The sequence below is a fragment of the Saccopteryx leptura genome, chromosome 3 (genome assembly GCF_036850995.1).
Source record: "Saccopteryx leptura isolate mSacLep1 chromosome 3, mSacLep1_pri_phased_curated, whole genome shotgun sequence".
Classification (NCBI taxonomy): Eukaryota; Metazoa; Chordata; class Mammalia; order Chiroptera; family Emballonuridae; genus Saccopteryx; species Saccopteryx leptura.
Window position 1 is genome coordinate 63,551,335 of NC_089505.1, and position 20,632 is coordinate 63,571,966.

The window sequence follows — 20,632 nt, forward strand, 5'->3', positions numbered from 1 at the left end:
GAAGGTCATTGCTTTAGGTCACATAGCCAGGATCCAGCAGGATATTCTGCCTGATTCCATAGCCTTTCCACCCCAAGAAACCAAGACAGCATGACTGCTAATGCCCTATCATGTGTTTACAGAGTGGAGGTAATAATAAAAACACCAGTAATAATACAACAGCCCCTGTGTATTGAGTATACTGTGTAAGTACTTTACAAGCATCATCTCATTCATTCCAAAATCCAGTGAGGTAAAGACAGACAGAACTCAGTTATTAAATAAAATTATACTAGTCATGTACAAAGCACTTACTATGTACTAAGTGCTTTTTTTTTTAAAAGAGAGAAAGGGGGGAAGAGCAGGAAGCATCAACTACCATATGTGCCTTGACCAGGCAAGCCCAGGGTTTTGAACCAGTGACCTCAGCATTCCAGGTCAGTGCTTTATCCACTGTGCCACCATAGGTCAGGATAGGTCAGGATCTTGATGATTTTTTTTGGAGGGGAGGTGACAGAGAGTCAGGGAGAGGGACAGAGAGACAGAAAGGGAGAGAGATAAGAAGCATCAATTCTTCGTGGTGGCACCTTAGTTGTTCATTGATTGCTTTCTCATATGTGCCTTGACCAGGGGGCTACAGCAGAGTGACCCCTTGCTCAAGCCAGTGACCTTGGGCTCAAGCTGGAGCCTTGCTCAAACTAGAGGAGTCCACACTCAAGCTGGCAAGATCGGGGTCTCGAACCTAGGTCTTCCAGATCCCAGTCTGATGCTCTATCCACTGTGCCACCATCTGGTCAATCTGTACTAAGTGCTTAACAGGATTTCATACAGTCACAATTCTGGAGATAGGTGATGTTATCACCTCCATTTCAGGATGGAAAGAGGCTCAGAGAAAGGAAGTCACAGGTCAAGGTCACAGTGAGTTTTTTGAACAGAGGTCTCTTTAGCCATTAATCTGTTGCCACTCCTTGTCCTGCGGACGTGCCCCTAGGCACACATACAATCTAATACTGTATCTAACTAACACCAGCATCTCAAATATTTTAGTTTAAATACCAACAGATCCCGTTGTATATTCTTTCTCTGCTCCAGGGGAGCTAATTTAGCCTCCAATCCGCTACACTTCCCTGATGCCCAAGGAGCGACCTTCTACTCTCCCCGAAGCGCCTCAGTCTCGCCTCCTGACCTGTGAAATGTTCCTACCCCTTTAAGAGAGAGAACAGTCGGTCGGCGTTGCCCAGCAGCGCCACGTCGGTTGCCAGGCAACGTCAACAAACGACACGGCCGCTGTCTCCGTGCGCCAACCCCCCCACACCCGCGCAGACGCGGTGACGCGACGGGCTGTGGAACGCCGTCGCCTAGCAACAAGAAGGCTGTTTGTCCCAGGCCGGGCCACACGGCCGCAGAGGGAGCAACTAGAACCGGCCCGGCTAACAGAAGCGCCGACCAGGAGCCCGGGGTGGGGGAGCTGCGGTGATGGTAGCGGGGGGGGGGGGGGGGGGGGGGACCGGGTCCCCAAATTGCCGGTTTCCCTTTCGACAGCCGCCGTCTGTTTGTCGCCCGCCCCTTCTGTCTGATCCGGACCTCCTCCGCTCGGGTATCCGTCTGCGCCCCTTTCTCCCTGGCATGTCTGTCTGTCCTGCGTCTCCCAAGCCATGGCTGTCTCATATTACCCCAAAGAATAACTGAAACTGATATAAACACACTTCTCTGGCCTGCCGCTTTTGCCTCAGTCTCCGGATGCGATTGGGGTCCCAACCAGTGGAGACAGACGCACGGTGAACAACCTGTACCCACACAACACAGTAGGAGCTACAGCCTGAGAGCTCCCTCCCGATCCTTTCCCCTCTGCCCCCGGTTCTCTTGCCTGTCTTTCTGGAGCTTCTTTCATCAGACAAGGCAGCCCGCGGTCCTTCCATCCTGTGTCCGGCAAGCTGTTCACAGCTGGGAGGTTCTAATAACTCATCCTCAATACACACCCCCACCACCCCCATCCAGTAGCTTCATGTGATCAGGGCTGGGGCGAATCTCCAAGTAGAGAGAAGAAATTGGGTGTGTGACAGTGTGAATGGATGTGACTAGAGGTGAGTGACTCGGCCAGTGACAGTGTGTACATCTGGTATTTCCTGTGTGAGAGCATGATCGTGAGGGCTTCCTTGTGTGTGAGAACAATTACTGGACTGAGCAAGTGGTTTCCCCAGTTTGCATTTGTGTATCTGGATGTATAGGTATTTGGAGCCCTGCTGACTGTGTATATAGCCGGGAGTCTCTGTGTGGTCATATGTGAAACAATAAGTGTATAAGTACCTATGGATATCCATGGTTTTGCCTCTAGGTTGCATTTCTGGATATCTGTGTATATCACCTGTGTATAACTTTTCAGGTACCTGTGTTTGTGAGTACATTATCTCTGACTTATTTTTATAACAATTTCTAATTCTATATCAGTTTATTTACTCTCTGTCTACCCCACTGGACTCTGTGCCTCTTGAAGACAGGTCCCAGGGTTGTTGTGGTCCGCAAAACTACCCTGCACACAGTAGGTACTCAGTAATTATTCATTGATTAAATAAACCAATGACTCATGTGTGTCCAGGTCAAGTGCACACATCTGTGCAACTGTATGAATGGTTCTGTGTTTCTAGATAGTGCATGCCTTTGTGGGTCTGAACACCGGAGGGTTACAATATCTTCGTCCATCTGTGTAGCTCTCATTTTAGCACCCACCTTGCTGTGACACATGGCAGGGATTCAGCCAATATTTGTGGACTTGAACTGTATGGTGCTCTCTGCATTAGCACTGAGACCTCTCTGTACCTCAGTTTTCTCACCTGTCAAATGGGGATAATAATTGTACCCACTCATGGGACTGTTATGGAGAATAAATGAGTTTATATAGAGAGCATTGAGAAGTGCCTGGCACAAAATAAACAATACAAAATCCCACTTTTTTTTTTTTTTTTTACAGGGACAGAGAGAGTCAGAGACAGACAGGAACGGAGAGAGATGAGAAGCATCAATCATCAGTTTTTTGTTGGGACATCTTAGTTGCTCATTGATTGTTTTCTATATGTGCCTTGACTGTGGGGCTATAGCAGACTGAGTAACCCCTTGCTGGAGCCAGCGACCCTGGGTCTAAGCTGGTGAGCTTTATGCTCAAGCCAGATGAGCCCATGCTCAAGCTAGCAACCTCGGGGTCTTGAACTTGGGTCCTCTATATCCCAGTCCGACACTCTATCCACTGCGCCACCACCTGGTCAGGCCAAAATCCCACTTTTGATTGTCAGAAGTACTCTTACTTCCTCTACATATGCCCCTATATGCATGTGTTCAGAATTCAAGTTCCAGATTCAGGTGTTAGTTGTGTGGTCCTGAGCTAGTACGTAGTTGTCAAAATACTTCTGGGTCTCAGTTTCCTTTCTATAACATGGCATTATAACAGACCTCCTCCAGGGGTGACTGTGACCAAATGAAGCCGTCTGGAAGTCTTGACCCTGGTGTAAGTACTCAGTGAGCACTCAATGTCTACAAGGCCCAGTCATGGTCATCACTGTGCTGCCCAGGTTCTGGGTTAGACAGACGTTGGATAGAGTTTGTCGGTGGAGAGAGGTTCAAGTCATTCAATGGGACTGGAGATGCAGAAGGTTAAAGAGGGAAGAAAGAGTGAGTACTTGCTGAAGTAGACTGATTGAAGGTCAAATTCCAGGAAGAACTACCTCCAAGGGCTGTCTGGGGGCTAAGGATGAAAAGACGGTGGAACTGTTTGGAGAGCTGTCTAGAGGAACAGAAAATAGTCTGAGTCTGGCAGGCTGGTGGAATTTGAGGTGCAGGTAACAATAGCAGTAATAATAATGCACAGACTCTGTATACAGTGTATAGACTCTCATAGATCTTTTTGAGAAATGTCTGCCTTGTCCCCAGCTCTGTTCCCAGGGCCTGTTCCTGACATAGGGGAGGTGCTGAGCAAATGTGTGTGAACAGCTGATTGAATAAATAAGTGAATGAGTGAATTTCTTTCTTTCTTTTTTTTTCTCTTCTCTGTATTGTTCCAATTTTAGTATATGTGCTGCTGAAGCGAGCACTGAATGAGTGAATTTCATCAACAACCTGTGAGTCCTGGCCTTGGGGGAAAGGGAGGAGGGCCATTTAGGCTGCTGGGGCTGGCATGGGGCCTTAGCCTCTGGGACCCGCCTCCTGCCTGTCCCTCTAGCCTTCTGTTCCCACAGTTCAGGGCCGCAGAGCACGTGAAGGGGGCCAGGAAGGTAGCAAAAGAGAGTCAGGTGGCCAGTCCCCCGCCTGCCCTGGATATATGCCCAGAGTGTCTGCAGGATATACTGTAGAGAGTAGCTCAGGCGCCTGAGTCACCTCAGAGAAACCCCGGCCGCATACCTGGCCGCTGACATCACCCGGTCAGGGCATCCCCGGCGGCCCAGACAAGCTGACTGAATCACAGGCAGAATTCAGCCACAGCGGGTGCTGGCACATGGTCTGTGACCCCCACAACACCCCCGCGTGGCCGTCTGGTTGTGGGGACCTGGCAGGCCACATTGGGGTCAGTGAGGGGACAGGGGGCCTGAGTCAGGAACCGGGTGGCTACAACTGAGACCACCCAGTCCCCAGCCTCAGGCGCCTTTAAGGTGCTAGAAGGAGAGTGTGGGTAGGAAAGCAGGTGGGGAGGCCCCTGGCAGAGAGGAGGAAGCCCTTGTGGGTGTGACCCGGAGGCTGCGGTTTGTGGGCTACAGCTGGATGACCTGCTGCGGGTGGGATGGGGTCTGGGTGACTGCGCAGAGAACCACGCAGTGGGGGAACAATGGAATCACCATACAGTGTGTGCTTGCATGCGCACACACACACACTCAGAACCCCAGAACAGGGAGGCTCTGCTCCCATCCACCTCAGGACTCTGTTGCCTCACTGCCTGGGTTGGCATGCGGGCCTCATTTCTTACAGCCCTGCAGGTTGAGCAAATTCCCCAAGGGGTCAGGCCTGTTTACTTATCTGTTGAGTGGGGGCAATAAAAATCACTGCTACTGTAACAGCTTATATTTACAGGGGACATACTTTCTGCCAAGCACTGTTCCAGGCATTTTATACATAAATTCATTTATTCCTCAGAACAATGCTAGGAAGGAGATGCTGTTATTATTCCCTTTTCCAAATGAGGAAATAGGGGCTCAGAGAAGTTATTTGCCCAAGGCCAAACAACTAGTGCCCTTCTTATAGGTAGTGTTACTGAAAAGGTTAAACAAGCCTGACCTGTGGTGGTGCAGTGGATAAAGCATTGACCTGGAGTGCTGATGTTGCGGGTTCGAAACCCTGGGCTTACCTAGTCAAGGCACATATGGGAGTGATGCTTCCTGCCCCTCACCACTTCTCTCTCTTTCTCTCTCCCTCTCTCCTCTCTAAAATGAATAAATAAAATCTAAAAAAAAAAAAAGGGTTAAACAAGAAATAAAGATCTGTATAATGTAGCACCTGGTACATGGTTAGTTTTCTCATATGACTGTCAGCTATATTGCGAATACAACACATATTCTTTTTATCCTGAGTCCAGCCTTAAAGGTCTCTAAAACATTTACCCTCATCACCTTGGTCTGGTCCTTCCTCTTAGCTTCCCACAGTTTCTCCTGCTTCCATTTCTTTGATCTTGCATGCCCACATTAGAGAAACAGTATGCTCAGGGATTCCCTCCTTACCTAAATTTTTTCAGGACTTAACAATGGTTGGCCACACTCACCATCAGGAAGCCCTCCAGGGCTTGGGTTTGCTTCAGCCTCACTGTGGCAGCAGGGGGTAACTGGCTCTGCCAGTTGTGTGTATTGAGTTGTATGTTTGTGCAAAGAGGTGTGTCTGTCAGTATATGTGTGGTTTGGTGTGCATACACCTCAGTGATATACACTGCTCACAGAAATTAGGGGATCAGAGAACATGCAGATAGATACTGCAATATTTTTAGCCTTTTGTATGGTGCATTTTCACCAGTGAAATAAAAGTTGGTTTTGCATCTAATTTGCATAATCAAACTTTCTTTGACTTGTTTGCTTTTCTGATGTTCTTGTTTAATAAAAAAAATCAAATGCTTTTTTTATTGCTTCATATTCATTTTGAAATATCCTCTTTTTTTTTTTTTACAGAGTCAGAGAGAGGGATAGATGGGGACGGAGAGAGATGAGAAGCATCAATCATCAACCCCTGTTGCGACATCCCAGCTGTCCATCGACTGCTCCCCCATACGTGCCCCGACCGTGGGGCTACAGCAGACTGAGTAACCCCTTGCTCAAGCCAGCGACCCCGGGTCCAAGCTGGTGAGCTCTGCTCAAACCAGATGAGCCCCACACTCAAGCTGGCGACCTCGGGGTCTCAAACCTGGGTCCTCTGCATCCCAGTCTGACACTCTATCCACTGCACCACTGCCCGGTCAGGCTTATCCTCTACCTTTTATGAGCAGTATATATGTAAACAGTGTGTTCAGCTCTGTGTGTGCAATTGAGTGTTCACTTGGTTATCTGTGATGGTGCAGACAAAGGTGAAAGGTGTGTGGGTATACATCTGTGTTTGCATCTGACTTTCTACCCCCCTGGTTTGGATTCTATAAACCAAGGCTCCTTCCTCTCACCCCTGACAAACATGTCCATCCCACCCCACTCCACCCCTGAAAAGACCCTGGTTCACCAGCTCAGCTCATTTCCTCCTTAGCAACAGGCAGGAAGAACAGGTAGGCTGACTGTTCATCAACACCTGGAGCCAGGCCCCAACACCCACATATATAGCCTTCTTGCTTGTCAACTTGTCTACAGTATCTTCCTTTTCTTTTCATTTTGTGACAGAGAGAGGGACAGTCAGGGACAGACAGACAGGAAGGGAGAGAGAGATGAGAAGCATCAATTCTTTATTGTGGCACCTTAGTGTTCATTGGTTGCTTTCTCATACGTGCCTTGACCAGGGGGCTACAGCAGAGCAAGTGACCTCTTGCTCAAGCCAGCGACCTTGGGCTCAAGCTGGTGAGCCTTGCTCAAACCAGATTAGCCCGTGCTCAAGCTGGCAACCTTGGGGTTTCAAACCTGGGACCTCCACGTCCCAGTTCGATTCTCTATCCACTATGCCACCTCCTGGTTGCACTATATTATCTTTCTCCTGTTAATATGATGGCAAAGGAATAGAGAGGTCCAGATATGTTTCTGTCTGACAGTCTATTAGAGTTTGTAAAAGAGTAAATGAGTGAATGAAGATTCATTTAACTATCGAATATTTATTGAGTACCTACCTACTAGGTATCCAGCACTGTGTTAGGGACATGGCAGTGACCAAGTTAGCCTTAGCCCAGTGGGGGAGACTGACCTGTCCCCAGACAGTGATGAACCCAGATAGGCAGAGCTGGGAGAGGAATCCTGGGAGGTGGGACTAACTCGGCTTTTGGAGGAGGGGATATAGGAGCTGGGACCTACAGGAAGAGAGTATGAGCCAAAAGAAGCACAGGGAAGAGTTTCCAGGAAGAGGGAAAAGTATATACAAAGACTGAAGACAAAGGAGAAATACCACGGCATCTGGAACACTGAAGAGGTGTGGGGAGAGGTGAAACTGGGGTGAACAGCACTGGCAAGGACATGCCAGGCCTCGTGGGCCCTAATAAGTGAAGTTTCAATGCAGAATGCTGGGGAATTGGGAGGGTTGAGCTAAGAATTCCCAATCTGGATCATTCTGCTTTCCTGACACTAACAGATACCCCCTTGAGGAGGCCTCCACGATTGCTCACTGGGAGCTGGCCCAGCCAGCCAGTAACACTCACTATTCAATGCTGGGTAGCGAGGAGCCAGTAGTTACCACTAACCATCCTGGTTCTACCCTTATGGAGGTCACAATCATAACAGCAGGACAGAAACTCACAGCCACCCACTCTCATCTCATGCCTTAGAGATGCTCATAGACCTTTCTCTTGGAGTTGAAGCCTTGGCATCACCCAGGGGCTTGCTGGAAACACAACAGAGACTACACCAGATATACAGTGTATCCAGATCCCCCTGTGAGCCATGATCATATTTATAGCTGAGAAGCACTGCTTTTGGGCTTAACCTTCTGTGCATCAGTTTCCTTCCCTGTACAATGGGGATAATAACAGCTTACATACAGGGCTGGTGTGCTCGGAGGATTAACGGCGATAGTCCACATGAAAGTACTGAGCATAGCTTACTGTTAGCTTTCAGAGGCTCCCCAAACTCCTCATTTTTATTATTTTTATTTTTACTTTGGAGGATTTTAATTTTTTCATGTTTTTTATTTTTATTATTAAATCTCAGAACCCACCGTCAACCACCCTTTTTGCTCTGTGGGTGGGGAAACTGAGAGAAACAGGGTAGCAGGGACTTTGCCAAAGGAAGGGTGGAAGGACAGGCTGAGGCCTGCCTTTGGCAGGGTTGGCCCAAAGCTATTTACACTATGTGCTGTGCAAGCAGAGCTGCCAATGCCACCCTGCCTCTCCCCTGTGGGGACAGAAGGCTCAGGGGTCCCTGCCTGCTTCCCACACAGAGCCAGACCCTTGCGAGCCAGAGCAGGAATCTTGCCCTCTCTCCTATACTCAAGTCCTCCTCTTCCTAGAAGCCCCCCAAATTGAGCCCCATAGACAAAGATTTGCCTTGTCCACGCCACGCGCTGTGGGAGGATGTGCATGTCTGTGTATGTGTTAAGTGAAAGTGTATGTGTGTCTGCAGGGCCAACTTTTCCCTTAGACACAGTGGGCAAAATGCTAGGGCTCATCATAACGTCAGGGGTGCATAAAAATGTTCAATTTCTTTTAAAATCTGAAGAAAAATAAATAAATAAATGAAACCTGAAGGAAAAAACTGAACTACATTAAATTTTTGCAATATATAATGTTATTTGTTTTCATATCAATGCAGTCATGAAATATAATTAAAAAAAATTTTTTGGGAGGAGGAGGCCCACAAAGGTAAAAGGGCCAGGGGGTTGTGAAATTTATAATGCAATCTCTGTGCTTCTACTTCCAGTGATGTCTCTCAGAGGGTTTATGTTTGGAAAAGTAAAGATGGCTTTGTTTTGATAACAAAACAAGCCCATATAATGTGCCAGGCATGTTCCAGGAGCTTTACTGATAGTCACATTACCCTCCCAGCAGCCCCATGAGCTGTCACTATTCTGTCTTCATTCCCAGGTGAGGAAACAGGCTCCAGGCATCACTAGTTCAAGTTCACTCAGCCACTAACTAGTGTGGCCAGAATGTAAGCTCAGGCTTCCTTGGTTCTGAGTCTGCCTGTGGAAGGGTAAATGCCCAGTGTCTACACAAGTGTGACCATCTGCATGTGCCTATATTGATATACATGCTGCGTTCTTATCCCAGCTCTGCCATTCATTCATTGTGTAACTCTAGGCAAGTAATTTCAACTCTCTGGGCCTCCCATTTCTTTGCATGTAAAATGATAATTCCTACCTCCTAGGAGTGTGGTGAGGAGTAAATGAGTTAATATAAGCACTCATGAAGAATTAGCCCTTGTTATTGTTCTGTGAAGAACATCCATGTACACCTGTACTGAAGGTGCACCTGTCCCATGTGTGTGTCATGGGTGCTGATAACCATGTGATGGTGTGTTTCTGTGTGCAGGTGTGTGTATGTGAAGCTTTTCCTCCATATGGCCATGCATGTTGCTAATTGTGGGTGAGTGTCTGAAGGCCCGAGTGTGACCCTGGGTGTATAACCAGTGACTGTGTGGATGTGTGGGCCACCTGTTTGGGGTGACGCTCTTTGGGCAGCCAGTCTCGGTATTTGTGTGTCTCCTTTATTCTGTGGGAGAGGAGATGAAGGCTAGGACCGGACGGGGGAATGAGGGGTCACTCCCTGTCTGATGCTGGGGCCGAGTCACTGCCTGTTGGTGGTTGGTGTGTCATCTCCTAGTCCCTGTCCCTACTTCCAGACTGGTAGCAGACAGAGGAGGCGTGGGGGAACGAGGTAGAGGGCAGTCTTGAGGCTGGGCTTTTGTCTGGAAACCTCTTTTGTGTTCTCAGGTTACCCCCAGTGTTCCTCAGCCTTCCACATCTCCCTATCCCTCCCCACTATAGAGGCAGAGTATCAGACTCTCCTGGGAGTCAGGAACTATCCCCTCCTGCTCTACCTCAGATGTGCTGTGTGACCCTGAATCAGACCCTCCCCTTTTATGGGTCTGTGGGATCAACAATTTTTAAGTTATTCTTCCTCTATGCCCATGGCTGGGACAGACTCTGCACTTGAAGGGAAGTGCCAGCATCTCTGTGATTTGTGAAGCAGCTGGTGAGTCCCTTTCCAGTGGGTGCTTAAGAGTTGGACCAGCCCTGGTTGGATGGCTCGGTTGGTTAGAGTAGTCTGGATCCACAAAGGTTGTGGGTTTGATCCAGAGGCGGATTAAGGTCGGTTGAGGCCTTGGGTGCAGAAGAAAATATTAGGCCCCTTAAAAAAAGAGAGAGAGAGACAGGGAAAATAAAAATACATGTTAATCATTTTTTTTTTTTTTTGTATTTTTCTGAAGTTGGAAACGGGGAGGCAGTCAGACAGACTCCCGCATGCGCCCGACCGGGATCTACCCGGCATGCCCACCAGGGGGCGATGCTCTGTCCATCCGGGGCGTCGCTCTGTCTTGACCAGAGCCACTCTAGCGCCTGGGACAGAGGCCAAGGAGCCATCCCCAGCGCCCGGGCCATCTTTTGCTCCGATGGAGCCTCGGCTGCGGGAGGGGAAGAGAGAAACAGAGAGGAAGGAGAAGGGGAGGGGTGGAGAAGCAGATGGGCGCCTCTCCTGTGTGCCCTGGTCAGGAATCGAACCCGGGACTTCCGCACGCCAGGCCGACGCTCTACCACTGAGCCAACCGGCCAGAAACTAATCATATTTTTAAATAAATAAAAAAATATTATGTACTATTACTGTTCAAAATTGCACATATGAAACCAAACTTGGTGACATTAGAAAAAAGTGTAGCCTGACCAGGCGGTGGCGCAGTGGATAGAACGTCGGACTGGGATACGGAGGACCCAGGTTCAAGACCCCGAGGTCTCCAGCTTGAGCGCAGGCTCATCTGAGTTGAGCAAAAAGCTCACCAGCTTGGAACCAAGGTCGCTGGCTTGAGCAAGGGGTTACTCGGTCTGCTGAGGGCCCGCAGTCAAGGCACATATGAGAAAGCAATCAATGAACAACTAAGGTAATCGCAACAAAAAACTGATGATTGATGCTTCTCATCTCTCTCCGTTTGTGTCTGTCTGTCCCTATCTATCCCTCTCTCTGACTCTCTCTCTCTCTGTCCCTGTAAAAAAAAATAAAGAAAGAAAAGAAAAAAGTGTAAAGTTGGGGTTTTGTGAGGCCCTCCAGAAGTCGGGCCCAGGGTGCACGCCAGGTGCACCCAGCGTTAAATCTGCCTCTCGTTTGATCTCACAATCAGGGTACATACAGGAACAGATCAATGTTTCTGTCTCTTTCTCTCTCTCTCTTCCTATCTCTCTAAAACAATAAATTTTTAAAAAGAAAAGAGTGCCTGCCCTGTGGTGGCGCAGTGGATAAAGCAATGACCTGGAATGCTGAGGTTGCTGGTTTGAAGTCCTGGGCTTGCCCAGTTATGGCACATATGGGAGTTGATGTTTTTCCACCACCACCCATTTCTGTTTCTCTCTCCTCTCTCAAATAAGTAAATTTTTAAAAAAAAGAAAAAAAAGAAAATAATTGGACCTGTGGCTTCCAAAATACCCAAATAGACTCTCAAAACCCAGTTCTTAATTGGGCAGCCTCAAGTAAGCAGCTTTCCCCCTCTGAACCTGGGTTATCGTAAGGTACATTGTGAGCAGACGGGTGGCTTTTACTAGGCTTATAGCTCTGGACAACTGGAAGCTACTATCATCACCATTGTAACTTAAGCAATTCCAACACTCAGGTTTTTTCTGGGAATTTCACTTAACCAAACAGCTCTTAGAAATCAGGAAGAGAATAGTTTGACAATTTTGAGTTTTACTGTCTTTGATGGGAACTTGGGCAAGTCACTTCACCCCTACAAGGATCATTTTTCTCTTTTATAAAATGAAAAATTTCCTTTCTAAACCCTCAAAAGTTCTTTTAAGAATTACAAATATTGTATTAAAAGACATAGTATAGGAGTTGGCACTTAGTTATTGTTAAATACATGACATTGATTATTATTATTATTAATTTCCTCACACATTCCCCTTACTGTCTATGGATTAATAAAGCGAGAAGTAGAGGTTACCAACACCACCAGCAGGGACGTTTCACCCTGTTTCATCATCCACCTCCTCCAAATCTTTATACCTCCCAAACTCTGGACCGAGGGGGCCAGTCGTGTTCAAGACACATTTTTTGGCCAAGCTGGGAAAAACTGAAGCCGAAACTCAAAGAGAGAACACATTTCCCAAGTTCACATAGGACAGAAGCTGCGCGGAGCCTCGGGATTCCATCCCACCTCCACTTTCACCTGGAGAATCCTAGCCCCTCCCACCCGGTTCAGAACTCAGTTTCCCTCCTTAGGTTACTACAGCACACTAGCCAGAGTCTCCTTTTGGAATTCTGATTGTCCTCTCGAGTGGGGGCGCTGCACCACCGGGAGAATTGTAAGGGTATGCCAGAGGGATGAGGGACTTGCTTGCTGGGGTCTCCCACGCGGGGGTCCTTCCCGGGACCTTCCCTAGCTACTCTAAGAGCCTATTAATACCAGCTCCCGGGCGGCGCGGCACTGCGCAGGCGCGGGTGGGTTCCGCAAGCGCGCCAGCGAGCAAGGGATTCCCTCTGACGTAATTGCTAGGTTACCAAACAAACACTCAGCCTCGCCGGCCGAGCTCCTTATATGGCTAATTGCGTCACAGGAACTCCGGGGAGGCGGGGCCGGGATCTCCTCCTGCTTACAGCCCCAGAACGCAGCCCCCGAGACCCCCGGGGCCACCAAGGTGACCAGATTGAGCCTAGGGCAGACCTCTTGCCGAGCGGCACGGTGTTCAGTTCAGTAGGGCCGGGAAGTTTACAGAGCTCGGGACGGGTGACGTAAGCAGGGGGGCGGTCCCGGCATATAAATACAGGCTGGCGGCTTTGGGGTTCATTCATAAGACCAAGAGCTACGGCCACCGCAGGGACACGCGGAGCTGGGACTTGGGGAATTTACTGTTGTGGCTTGGGGGGTGTGGAATTCGGTTTATTATATTTTTCCCGGAGAGAAAGTTTTGGGAAGGATTCTTCTAGATAATTCAACATTTTATTTTGGAGGACCCACTTACTTTTTTCGTCCTCTTTATTACTTCCCTACCCCCGTGAGACCCGCCGGACGCGTGGAGGAGACCGCACCTGAGCCGATTCTATACAGTAGGACAGCACTTTCCGTCTCTGGGGGAGCGATCCCCCCAACGACCCAGGACCTACGGAGCCAGGATTTTCAGGAGGCACAGCGGCATCTTGTGGGAGACTCGGCACCGCAGAGGAATTGCACAGAAACTTTCCCGTTGTTGGAGCGGGACGCTGCCCCCCACCCCGAGTTTCCTCGGACAGCGCATTTGGGGACGCGCTCGGCTCAACCCGGACTCGCACCTTTCTTTCCCCACCCGGCCATAGCCTTGGCTTCCCGGCGACCTCAGCGTGGTCACAGGGCCCCCCCTGTGCCCAGGGAAATGTTTCAGGCTTTCCCCGGAGACTACGACTCCGGCTCCCGGTGCAGCTCTTCACCCTCTGCCGAGTCTCAATATCTGTCTTCAGTGGACTCCTTCGGCAGTCCACCCACCGCCGCCGCCTCCCAGGTAAGTTCTAATGGGTTGGGGTACTGCTTTGTGGGGTTTCATTTTTTAAATCAAGAGTGGAACGAGCAATCTTCCCATCCCAAATAAAAACGCGTCAAAACCCAGGCTCTATGAGAGTATAGGCTCACAGCACACTTTGCAAACTGCAAAGTCCGGACTTGTTGGCAATAGGTTGTGTGAGTGAAGCGCAGGGAAGTAGGGAACGCAGAGGGGTAGGTAAGCTTTGGGGGTGAGGAGAATGTGCCGTTTAGTGCAACGTGTATGCGGTAGCAGGACTAAGAACTTTCAGCTGGCTCCGGGACTGTCCCTGACTCAAGCCCCCAACATAAGCTAGTGCAGTTAGGCAGGTGGGGGAAATCCCGAGGAAGCTTCCAGCAGCCTCCACCCTTTACCTCCTCCACTGGAGTACCCATTCCGACGCTGGGTAGCTCTCCATCCAGCGGGAAGGTGGGCCTCGAAATCTCGACTGAGCTGCCTCCGCCTCCTGCGCGGAGACGTAACGGGGGACCCGTGCGTAACGGCTGACGCGCTGGAACCCTCCGTCTGACGCGGGGCACGCACGGCGCGCGGCGCCCCCTTCGTCCGCCCCGCCCCTGACGTCCCGGGAGCGTTCTATTTTGGAACGCTGGTGCCACGTTGCTAGGGAGGGGGCAGTCCGGCGTTCTGATTGGTCACTGCGCCACGGGCTTTAGCCAATCACTTTCTTTTACTATTTGTAGGGCGCAGTCTCCTTCCCAGTCTCTGTCCCAGGAACCCGTGGTTCCTCGGCGCTAGGGTCTCTTACGGGCTTCTAGAAGCAAAGCGAAGGGATTTCTGTCGCGACAGGAGCAACCCTCTGCAACATTATGGGTCTGCGAGGACCGTGCGGGGATCCGGTCCTTCCGCCCTCATGGGCAGGGAATGTCTGTTTGTGGACCAGGGTTTCTTCGGGAGACATGGTGACCGTCACCCCCTTCTCCAGGCATACAGACAAACTTCCACTCCTGCTCAGGACGCCCGATCCCTCTGAGGTGTCCAAAGAGAGTACTAGAACCGCTAACTCTAGGAAAAGCTGCCAGGTGGTCTCCAGGAGCCCCGCCCCCTCTGAGTTTCCAGAACGCTGATTGGCCAGAGGAACAGCCCATCCCTCACCACGCCCCTTGGGAGAGTAGTTAACGTTACCAGCAATTCTAGGATTACATTTGGGGAGGTGGGAGATGTGTGCTTCCTGGGCTTGGGGGCTCAGGACCTACACCGTTCACCCTGGGTCGACAGTCTGAAGGAGCCTGGGTCGTCACTTCCCTACCTGTCCGTTCACTGTATAACCTGTCACTGTCAGCCTCACTCTGGGGAGAGACAATTATTTGAAACGTTGTTCTAAACTCCGAGGCTCATCTCCCAACACCCTTTTCACTGGGACCTCCCGCCCCTGCACGGAGGGTCTCATGGACCCTCCAATCGCTCATCCTCTTGCTCAGAGGGGTGTGTGCATTGTGAGTGTAGAGGAAGGTTTGGCCTAAGGCCTCTCCCTCTCCCTCCCCTTGCCTCTGGGGTGGGGGTGGGGTGTTGTGGCTGTGTGTGTGGCTGTGACTCCGTCCCGGGGGTTCTGTCACCCGGCTGTGTCCAGCTTCCTCCCCACCCCCCACACCTAAGAGTCACCAACTCGGGGTGTGATTCACCACCCGCTGGATCCGTGCAACCTTTCCCCGGGGAAGAAGGAGGAGGTAGAAGCCAGTTGAGCAGAGATCCTCTCATTAACCACTGCGTCACGGTGTAGTGGAAGGGTGGGTGTTGTGGCTTTTTGCCTGTGACACACACATCCACACCCGCTCACCCTGTGCTCACTCACGGGGTTGGTGTGTATATGTGTGCTGGGTGTGTGTGTGTCGGTGTCTCTGTTTGTGTGTCTACGCCTGTGTGTGTATGTGTCACCCTGTAGGAGTGCGCCGGTCTTGGGGAAATGCCCGGTTCCTTCGTGCCCACGGTCACCGCGATCACAACCAGCCAGGACCTCCAGTGGCTTGTGCAACCCACCCTCATCTCTTCCATGGCTCAGTCCCAGGGACAACCACTGGCTTCCCAGCCCCCGGCCGTCGACCCCTATGACATGCCTGGAACCAGTTACTCCACGCCGGGCATAAGTGGCTACAGCAGTGGTGGAGCTAGTGGCAGTGGTGGGCCTTCCACCAGCGGAGCCACCAGTGGACCGGGGCCTTCCCGCCCGGCCCGAGCCCGGCCAAGGAGACCCCGAGAGGAGACGGTGAGTAAGAGACATCAAAACTTCATCTGGTGAGGGGGAGGAAACAAGAGAGGTAGGAACTTTTTCACTATTGGGGTGAGGGGCCACTAAGGCCTCAGTGATGCATAAATCCTATAGTCCTTGCCACAGTGAGGACTAGCAGGTCCTTTTCTGACTCATGGGGGTTCTGGAAGAAGAGGAGATTCAGGATGGATGGAGGAGGTGCATCATGTTTCCAAACCTCATGGCTTCTATCTTGCTTACTCAGCTAACCCCGGAGGAGGAGGAGAAGCGAAGGGTTCGCCGGGAAAGAAACAAACTGGCAGCAGCTAAGTGTAGAAACCGTCGGAGGGAGCTGACTGACCGACTCCAGGCGGTGAGGATGGTCCCTGGAGTGGGGTGAGGGTATGCCAAAGAGTGATTCTCTGCCCATCCTCTGTCAGCCACCCACATGTGCCCTCATTCCAGGCTGAGAACCAGAGGTTCCACATATGGAAGTAGATACAGGTGTGGCCAGATAGAGTTGCCCTGTGCATACACACAGACTCTCACATATTCATGTCAACTTCTGGCCACTCTACCCAGGTTTACGACTACCCCTCCACACACACACACAGACACACCACACCACACCACTCTCCTGGCCTTAACTTCTTCCTGAGGTGGCACATGGGGAATCTTTAATAGAGGGGAGCTCCCTTGTGGTCTTGGGCAAGCGATAACCCCTTTTGCCTCAGTTTCTCCATCTTTTCTACTCCTCATCAAATCTCCCAAATGTCTTCCAGCTTTAACATTCTAGAGAGTATGACATGAACTCCTCTTATCCTTTGTCAATTCCTCACCACCCATCCCAGTCACCCATAATTCTTAGACTGTGGGCTGGTGGTGTCCACCAGTGCCTGCTCCCCTTTTACGTCCTTCCTTGGTCTGAGTTTCCTACCTTAGGCTTGCAGTATGACCTGCTGCTTCTAGAGGAACTCAGGGAAATTCCTTACTTTCCTAAACCACCTGTTCTCTTCTCTGGGAGACAGGGCGATAGGTAACAGAGGTGGCATTAAAAACATATAACAATTGTTTATTCATTCAACAAACCTCTGAGTGCCTCCTACAACCAGACTTACTTGTGTGCCTGGCCATTTCCCAACCATCCACTGGGCAGATGGGGAAACTGGGACTCCTAAAAGGCAAGACCCTAGCTCCAAGTTCCCTAGCACATCAGGACTCCACCTCAGGGGTACTTTCCCACTCAGTCAAAAGCTGCCTCCGCGGCAAATATGGGGAGATGGTTCTAGCCTCAGACCGACCTTGTCCAGTTGCTCATGGTCTTTTTCTCCTTCCTCCATCTTCTCCATGACCTGGTCACCGGGGACTCAGGAGACAGATCAGCTGGAGGAAGAAAAGGCAGAGCTGGAGTCGGAGATCGCTGAACTCCAAAAGGAGAAAGAGCGTCTGGAGTTTGTGCTGGTAGCCCACAAACCGGGCTGCAAGATCCCCTACGAAGAGGGGCCGGGGCCCGGCCCGCTGGCGGAGGTGAGAGATTTGCCGGGGTCAGCACCCGCTAAGGAAGATGGTTTCAGCTGGCTCCTGCCGCCCCCGCCACCACCGCCCCTGCCCTTCCAGACCAGCCAAGACGCACCCCCCAACCTGACAGCTTCTCTCTTTACACACAGTGAAGTTCAAGTCCTCGGTGACCCCTTCCCCGTTGTTAACCCTTCGTACACTTCTTCGTTTGTCCTCACCTGCCCGGAGGTCTCCGCGTTCGCCAGCGCCCATCGCACCAGCGGCAGCGACCAGCCTTCCGACCCCCTGAACTCGCCCTCCCTTCTTGCTCTGTGAACTCTTTAGACACAAAACAAACAAACACACAAGGGAGAGAAATTTGGAAGAGGAGGAGGAGGAGAGAGAGGGGACGAGACTAAGCGGGTGTGTGGCTTCCGGCCTCTCCTGCCTGAATCCGCAACCTCTGCCTTGGGACAGGAGGACCACCATGTGTTTTGTGCTGCCTCTTGTTTCTGTGGCCGCGCGCGAGGCCAGAAGGCTGGTGACTTTAGAAGCAGGGAGTGGGGAGGGGTTGGACACCCTCAGCTGCCTGTTGGTCCTCTCACTTCAATCCGATCTCGGGATAAGTGTGTGTGTGTGGGGGGGTGAGGCCCATCTGTGGGCCAGAGGGGAAGGGGGGCTGGCAGTGGGCGGCGGGTGGGGTGGGCTGGAGTCCTCTCCAGAGAGGCCCAACAAGGAAGTGCCACAGAACCACCCACCCATGTCTCCCACACCCACCCTTCAGGGAGGTGATTAGGCTGATTCTCCCTGCTCCCCCAACCTGAGCTTATTTATCCAACATTTTAATGTGATTAGGCCCTCCTCTGAATTGAGCCCCCCTTAGAGGGAAGTTGATGTCCGCCTATGATAATCTCCTTCCCCCCACCCAGACTTAGTCTGAAATGTGAACCTCCCTCTCTGACTGTCCATCCACTTCCTCTCAGCAAAACCAGCTCTGATGGAATTTCTCACCTTCTAAAGGTCTCCCACATTCAGCCCCAGCCGTTCTGTCTGATTACAGTATTATTCCAAGCCGCACCCCACTTCAACCTCCCTCCCTGGCCTTCCTTGTTGGGCCTCTCTGATTCAGGCAGCAGGGGGCGCTGTGATGCTTGTCCTGCTGGAGTGTTTATACTGTGAAATGAGTTGGCCGATTGAGGGAGGAAGAATGGGAGCCTGCTGGGACAGAATCCTTCTGGAGGGATTGTGCAACTCCCACCCCCCAAAGCCTTTCCTTGGTTTCTCTCCCCCCCCCCCCCCCGCCACCTGCCTCCTTCCCCCCCTCAACAGTGAGTCAGACTCAAGGGGGAGACAGATTCGAGGAGAGTGTGATGGTTACCCATCCATCCGTGTGGCCTCCTCAGGACCCCAGCCCCCAGACCTGGCCTTTTTCTTTAAGGCCTGTCACCCTACCCCGGCCTAGGACGCCAATTTCTCTCTCCTCTTGGCACCTCCATATCCTTTCTTGAAAGGGAGATCGCCAGGGAGCCCGATATTGTTCCGGAGAAGATTTAAAGGCTGAGGCTTTGGCCCCCAACCTCCAATATTTTTGGACTGGTGAGCTCCATGGGGCTGAGCTCCCGTGATCCCAGCTTCCTCCCCCCATCTCCCCCCAGTCCCAAGTCTTGGTCCCAGGTCCTCCACCTGACCTTTTCTTGTGCTTCACCTCATGAGAATTTTATTGTGAGGCAAAATGGTATTTTTAAAAATCGGGTAGGCCAGGCCACCCTTGTGCTGCATGGAAAACATTCCACGTGTCTCCTTCCCGCACCTCCTGCCCCAACCCAGACCCTTCCCATAGCTATTTATCCCTTTCCTGGTTTCTGAAAGGCACTTATATCTATTATGTATAAATAAATATATTATATATGGGTGTATGCGTGCGTGCGCGTGAGTGTGTGAGCGCTTCTGCAACCTTGGCCTAGGCCCCTTTGGCCCCCAAAGCCATGCCCTTGAATTGGAAACACTGCTTCCAGAAACTTGGAGGCAGCCTGTCTCTCTCCAGCTGTCTCTCTCTGCCTGTATCTAGCTGTGTCTTTTCTGATTGTTTCTGCCCTTCTGGTTGTTTCTGGCAGTCTCTGACTGTCTCTTTCCAGAGTACCTCTCCCCCTTTGTCTTTTCTCTGCCTGTACTTCTCTGACAATTTCCATCTGTCTTTTTTCTGACTGTTCCTCATTATCCAGCTGCCTTTGTTGGGGACATGAGATTTTAGTTTTGTGAGTAAGTCTGAGGGATCATAGACTTTTTACAATTTGTATCTTTGAGAATTCTGGGTGCAAGTGTGAGATGTGAGTAGGGCCCGCCCCTGCTGACCATGAGTTATTGAATCCCCCGCCCCATTCTGTATTTGTGATTCTCTTTTTGTATTTTGTACCTGACCCAGGGGGCTGGGACTGGCTGGCACTGGACCACTACCCTCCCCCCATGGTTCTGCACTGTCGCCAATAAAAAGCTCTTAAAAATGCATCCACTAAGCCTCAGGATCTATTTTCTCCTGACACTCATCACTTGCCTTCCTTTCAACATGAGAGAGTGAAGTTAGATTGCTGTGGGGACTACACACACACACACACACACACACACACACACACACACACACACACATGCCAGAACTCCTACTAGTGAATCAGCCTACAGCAGGATGGAGGGAGGCTAGATAGTCAGGAGAACTTCCCTACACAAAGGTTGTGTCTCCTGCTAGAAAAAATAAGGAGACAAAATATTAGCTGTGAAGTGTGTGGTTCTGAAATGCTAAAGCACCAGGAAGGTTTCCCTGTGAGGAAGGAACTTTTATTGGAACCTGTATGTTCTGGGAGTGGTCTGAGCAAAATTTGGACAGGTAGAGCAGCTTGAAGTGTACATCCTGATTTCTTGATGAACACTTAATTCAGCCTTTGGAAGTCAAACCACAAAAATATGGATCATGAAAAATATAAAGATGAGTTTTCTTTTGTTTTTTTACATGACTACTTCTGGGTTATGAACATACTGGGGTCAACCCAAGATTGCCTCAACCAGAAATATTGTCACTTTGTCAAAGGACACACTGAGCCATCCCCATTACAAAGTCCAAGCCCTCACTTACTGGCATTAGCAGCAAGCACCCTGGGGATGGAAGCAATGGTCCAGAGGTCA

The 20,632-nt window shown here is 50.7% G+C and overlaps 1 protein-coding gene and 1 long non-coding RNA gene across 3 annotated transcripts; one reads left to right on the forward strand and one right to left on the reverse strand.

Annotated features, from left to right (window-relative positions):
- The first annotated feature begins 13,073 nt into the window (after nt 1-13,073).
- On the forward strand, nt 13,074-18,073 carry FOSB (FosB proto-oncogene, AP-1 transcription factor subunit). Of its 2 annotated transcripts, XM_066373753.1 has the most exons (5): nt 13,074-13,740; nt 15,659-15,979; nt 16,227-16,334; nt 17,333-17,488; nt 17,629-17,761. In XM_066373753.1, exons 1-5 carry the CDS (start codon nt 13,615-13,617, stop codon nt 17,629-17,631), a joined length of 714 nt encoding a protein of 237 aa, XP_066229850.1. In that variant the 5' UTR covers nt 13,074-13,614; the 3' UTR covers nt 17,632-17,761. The 2 variants fall into 2 exon arrangements, with proteins under 2 accessions (XP_066229850.1, XP_066229849.1); XM_066373752.1 differs by having other exon boundaries at nt 17,333-18,073.
- Nucleotides 16,225-17,789, reverse strand: LOC136399015 (uncharacterized). Its single transcript, XR_010750092.1, has 3 exons — nt 17,698-17,789; nt 17,263-17,344; nt 16,225-16,347 (listed from the first exon to the last, which is right to left on the reverse strand). It is a non-coding gene; the product is annotated as an uncharacterized lncRNA (long non-coding RNA).
- Nucleotides 18,074-20,632: the final 2,559 nt, after the last annotated feature.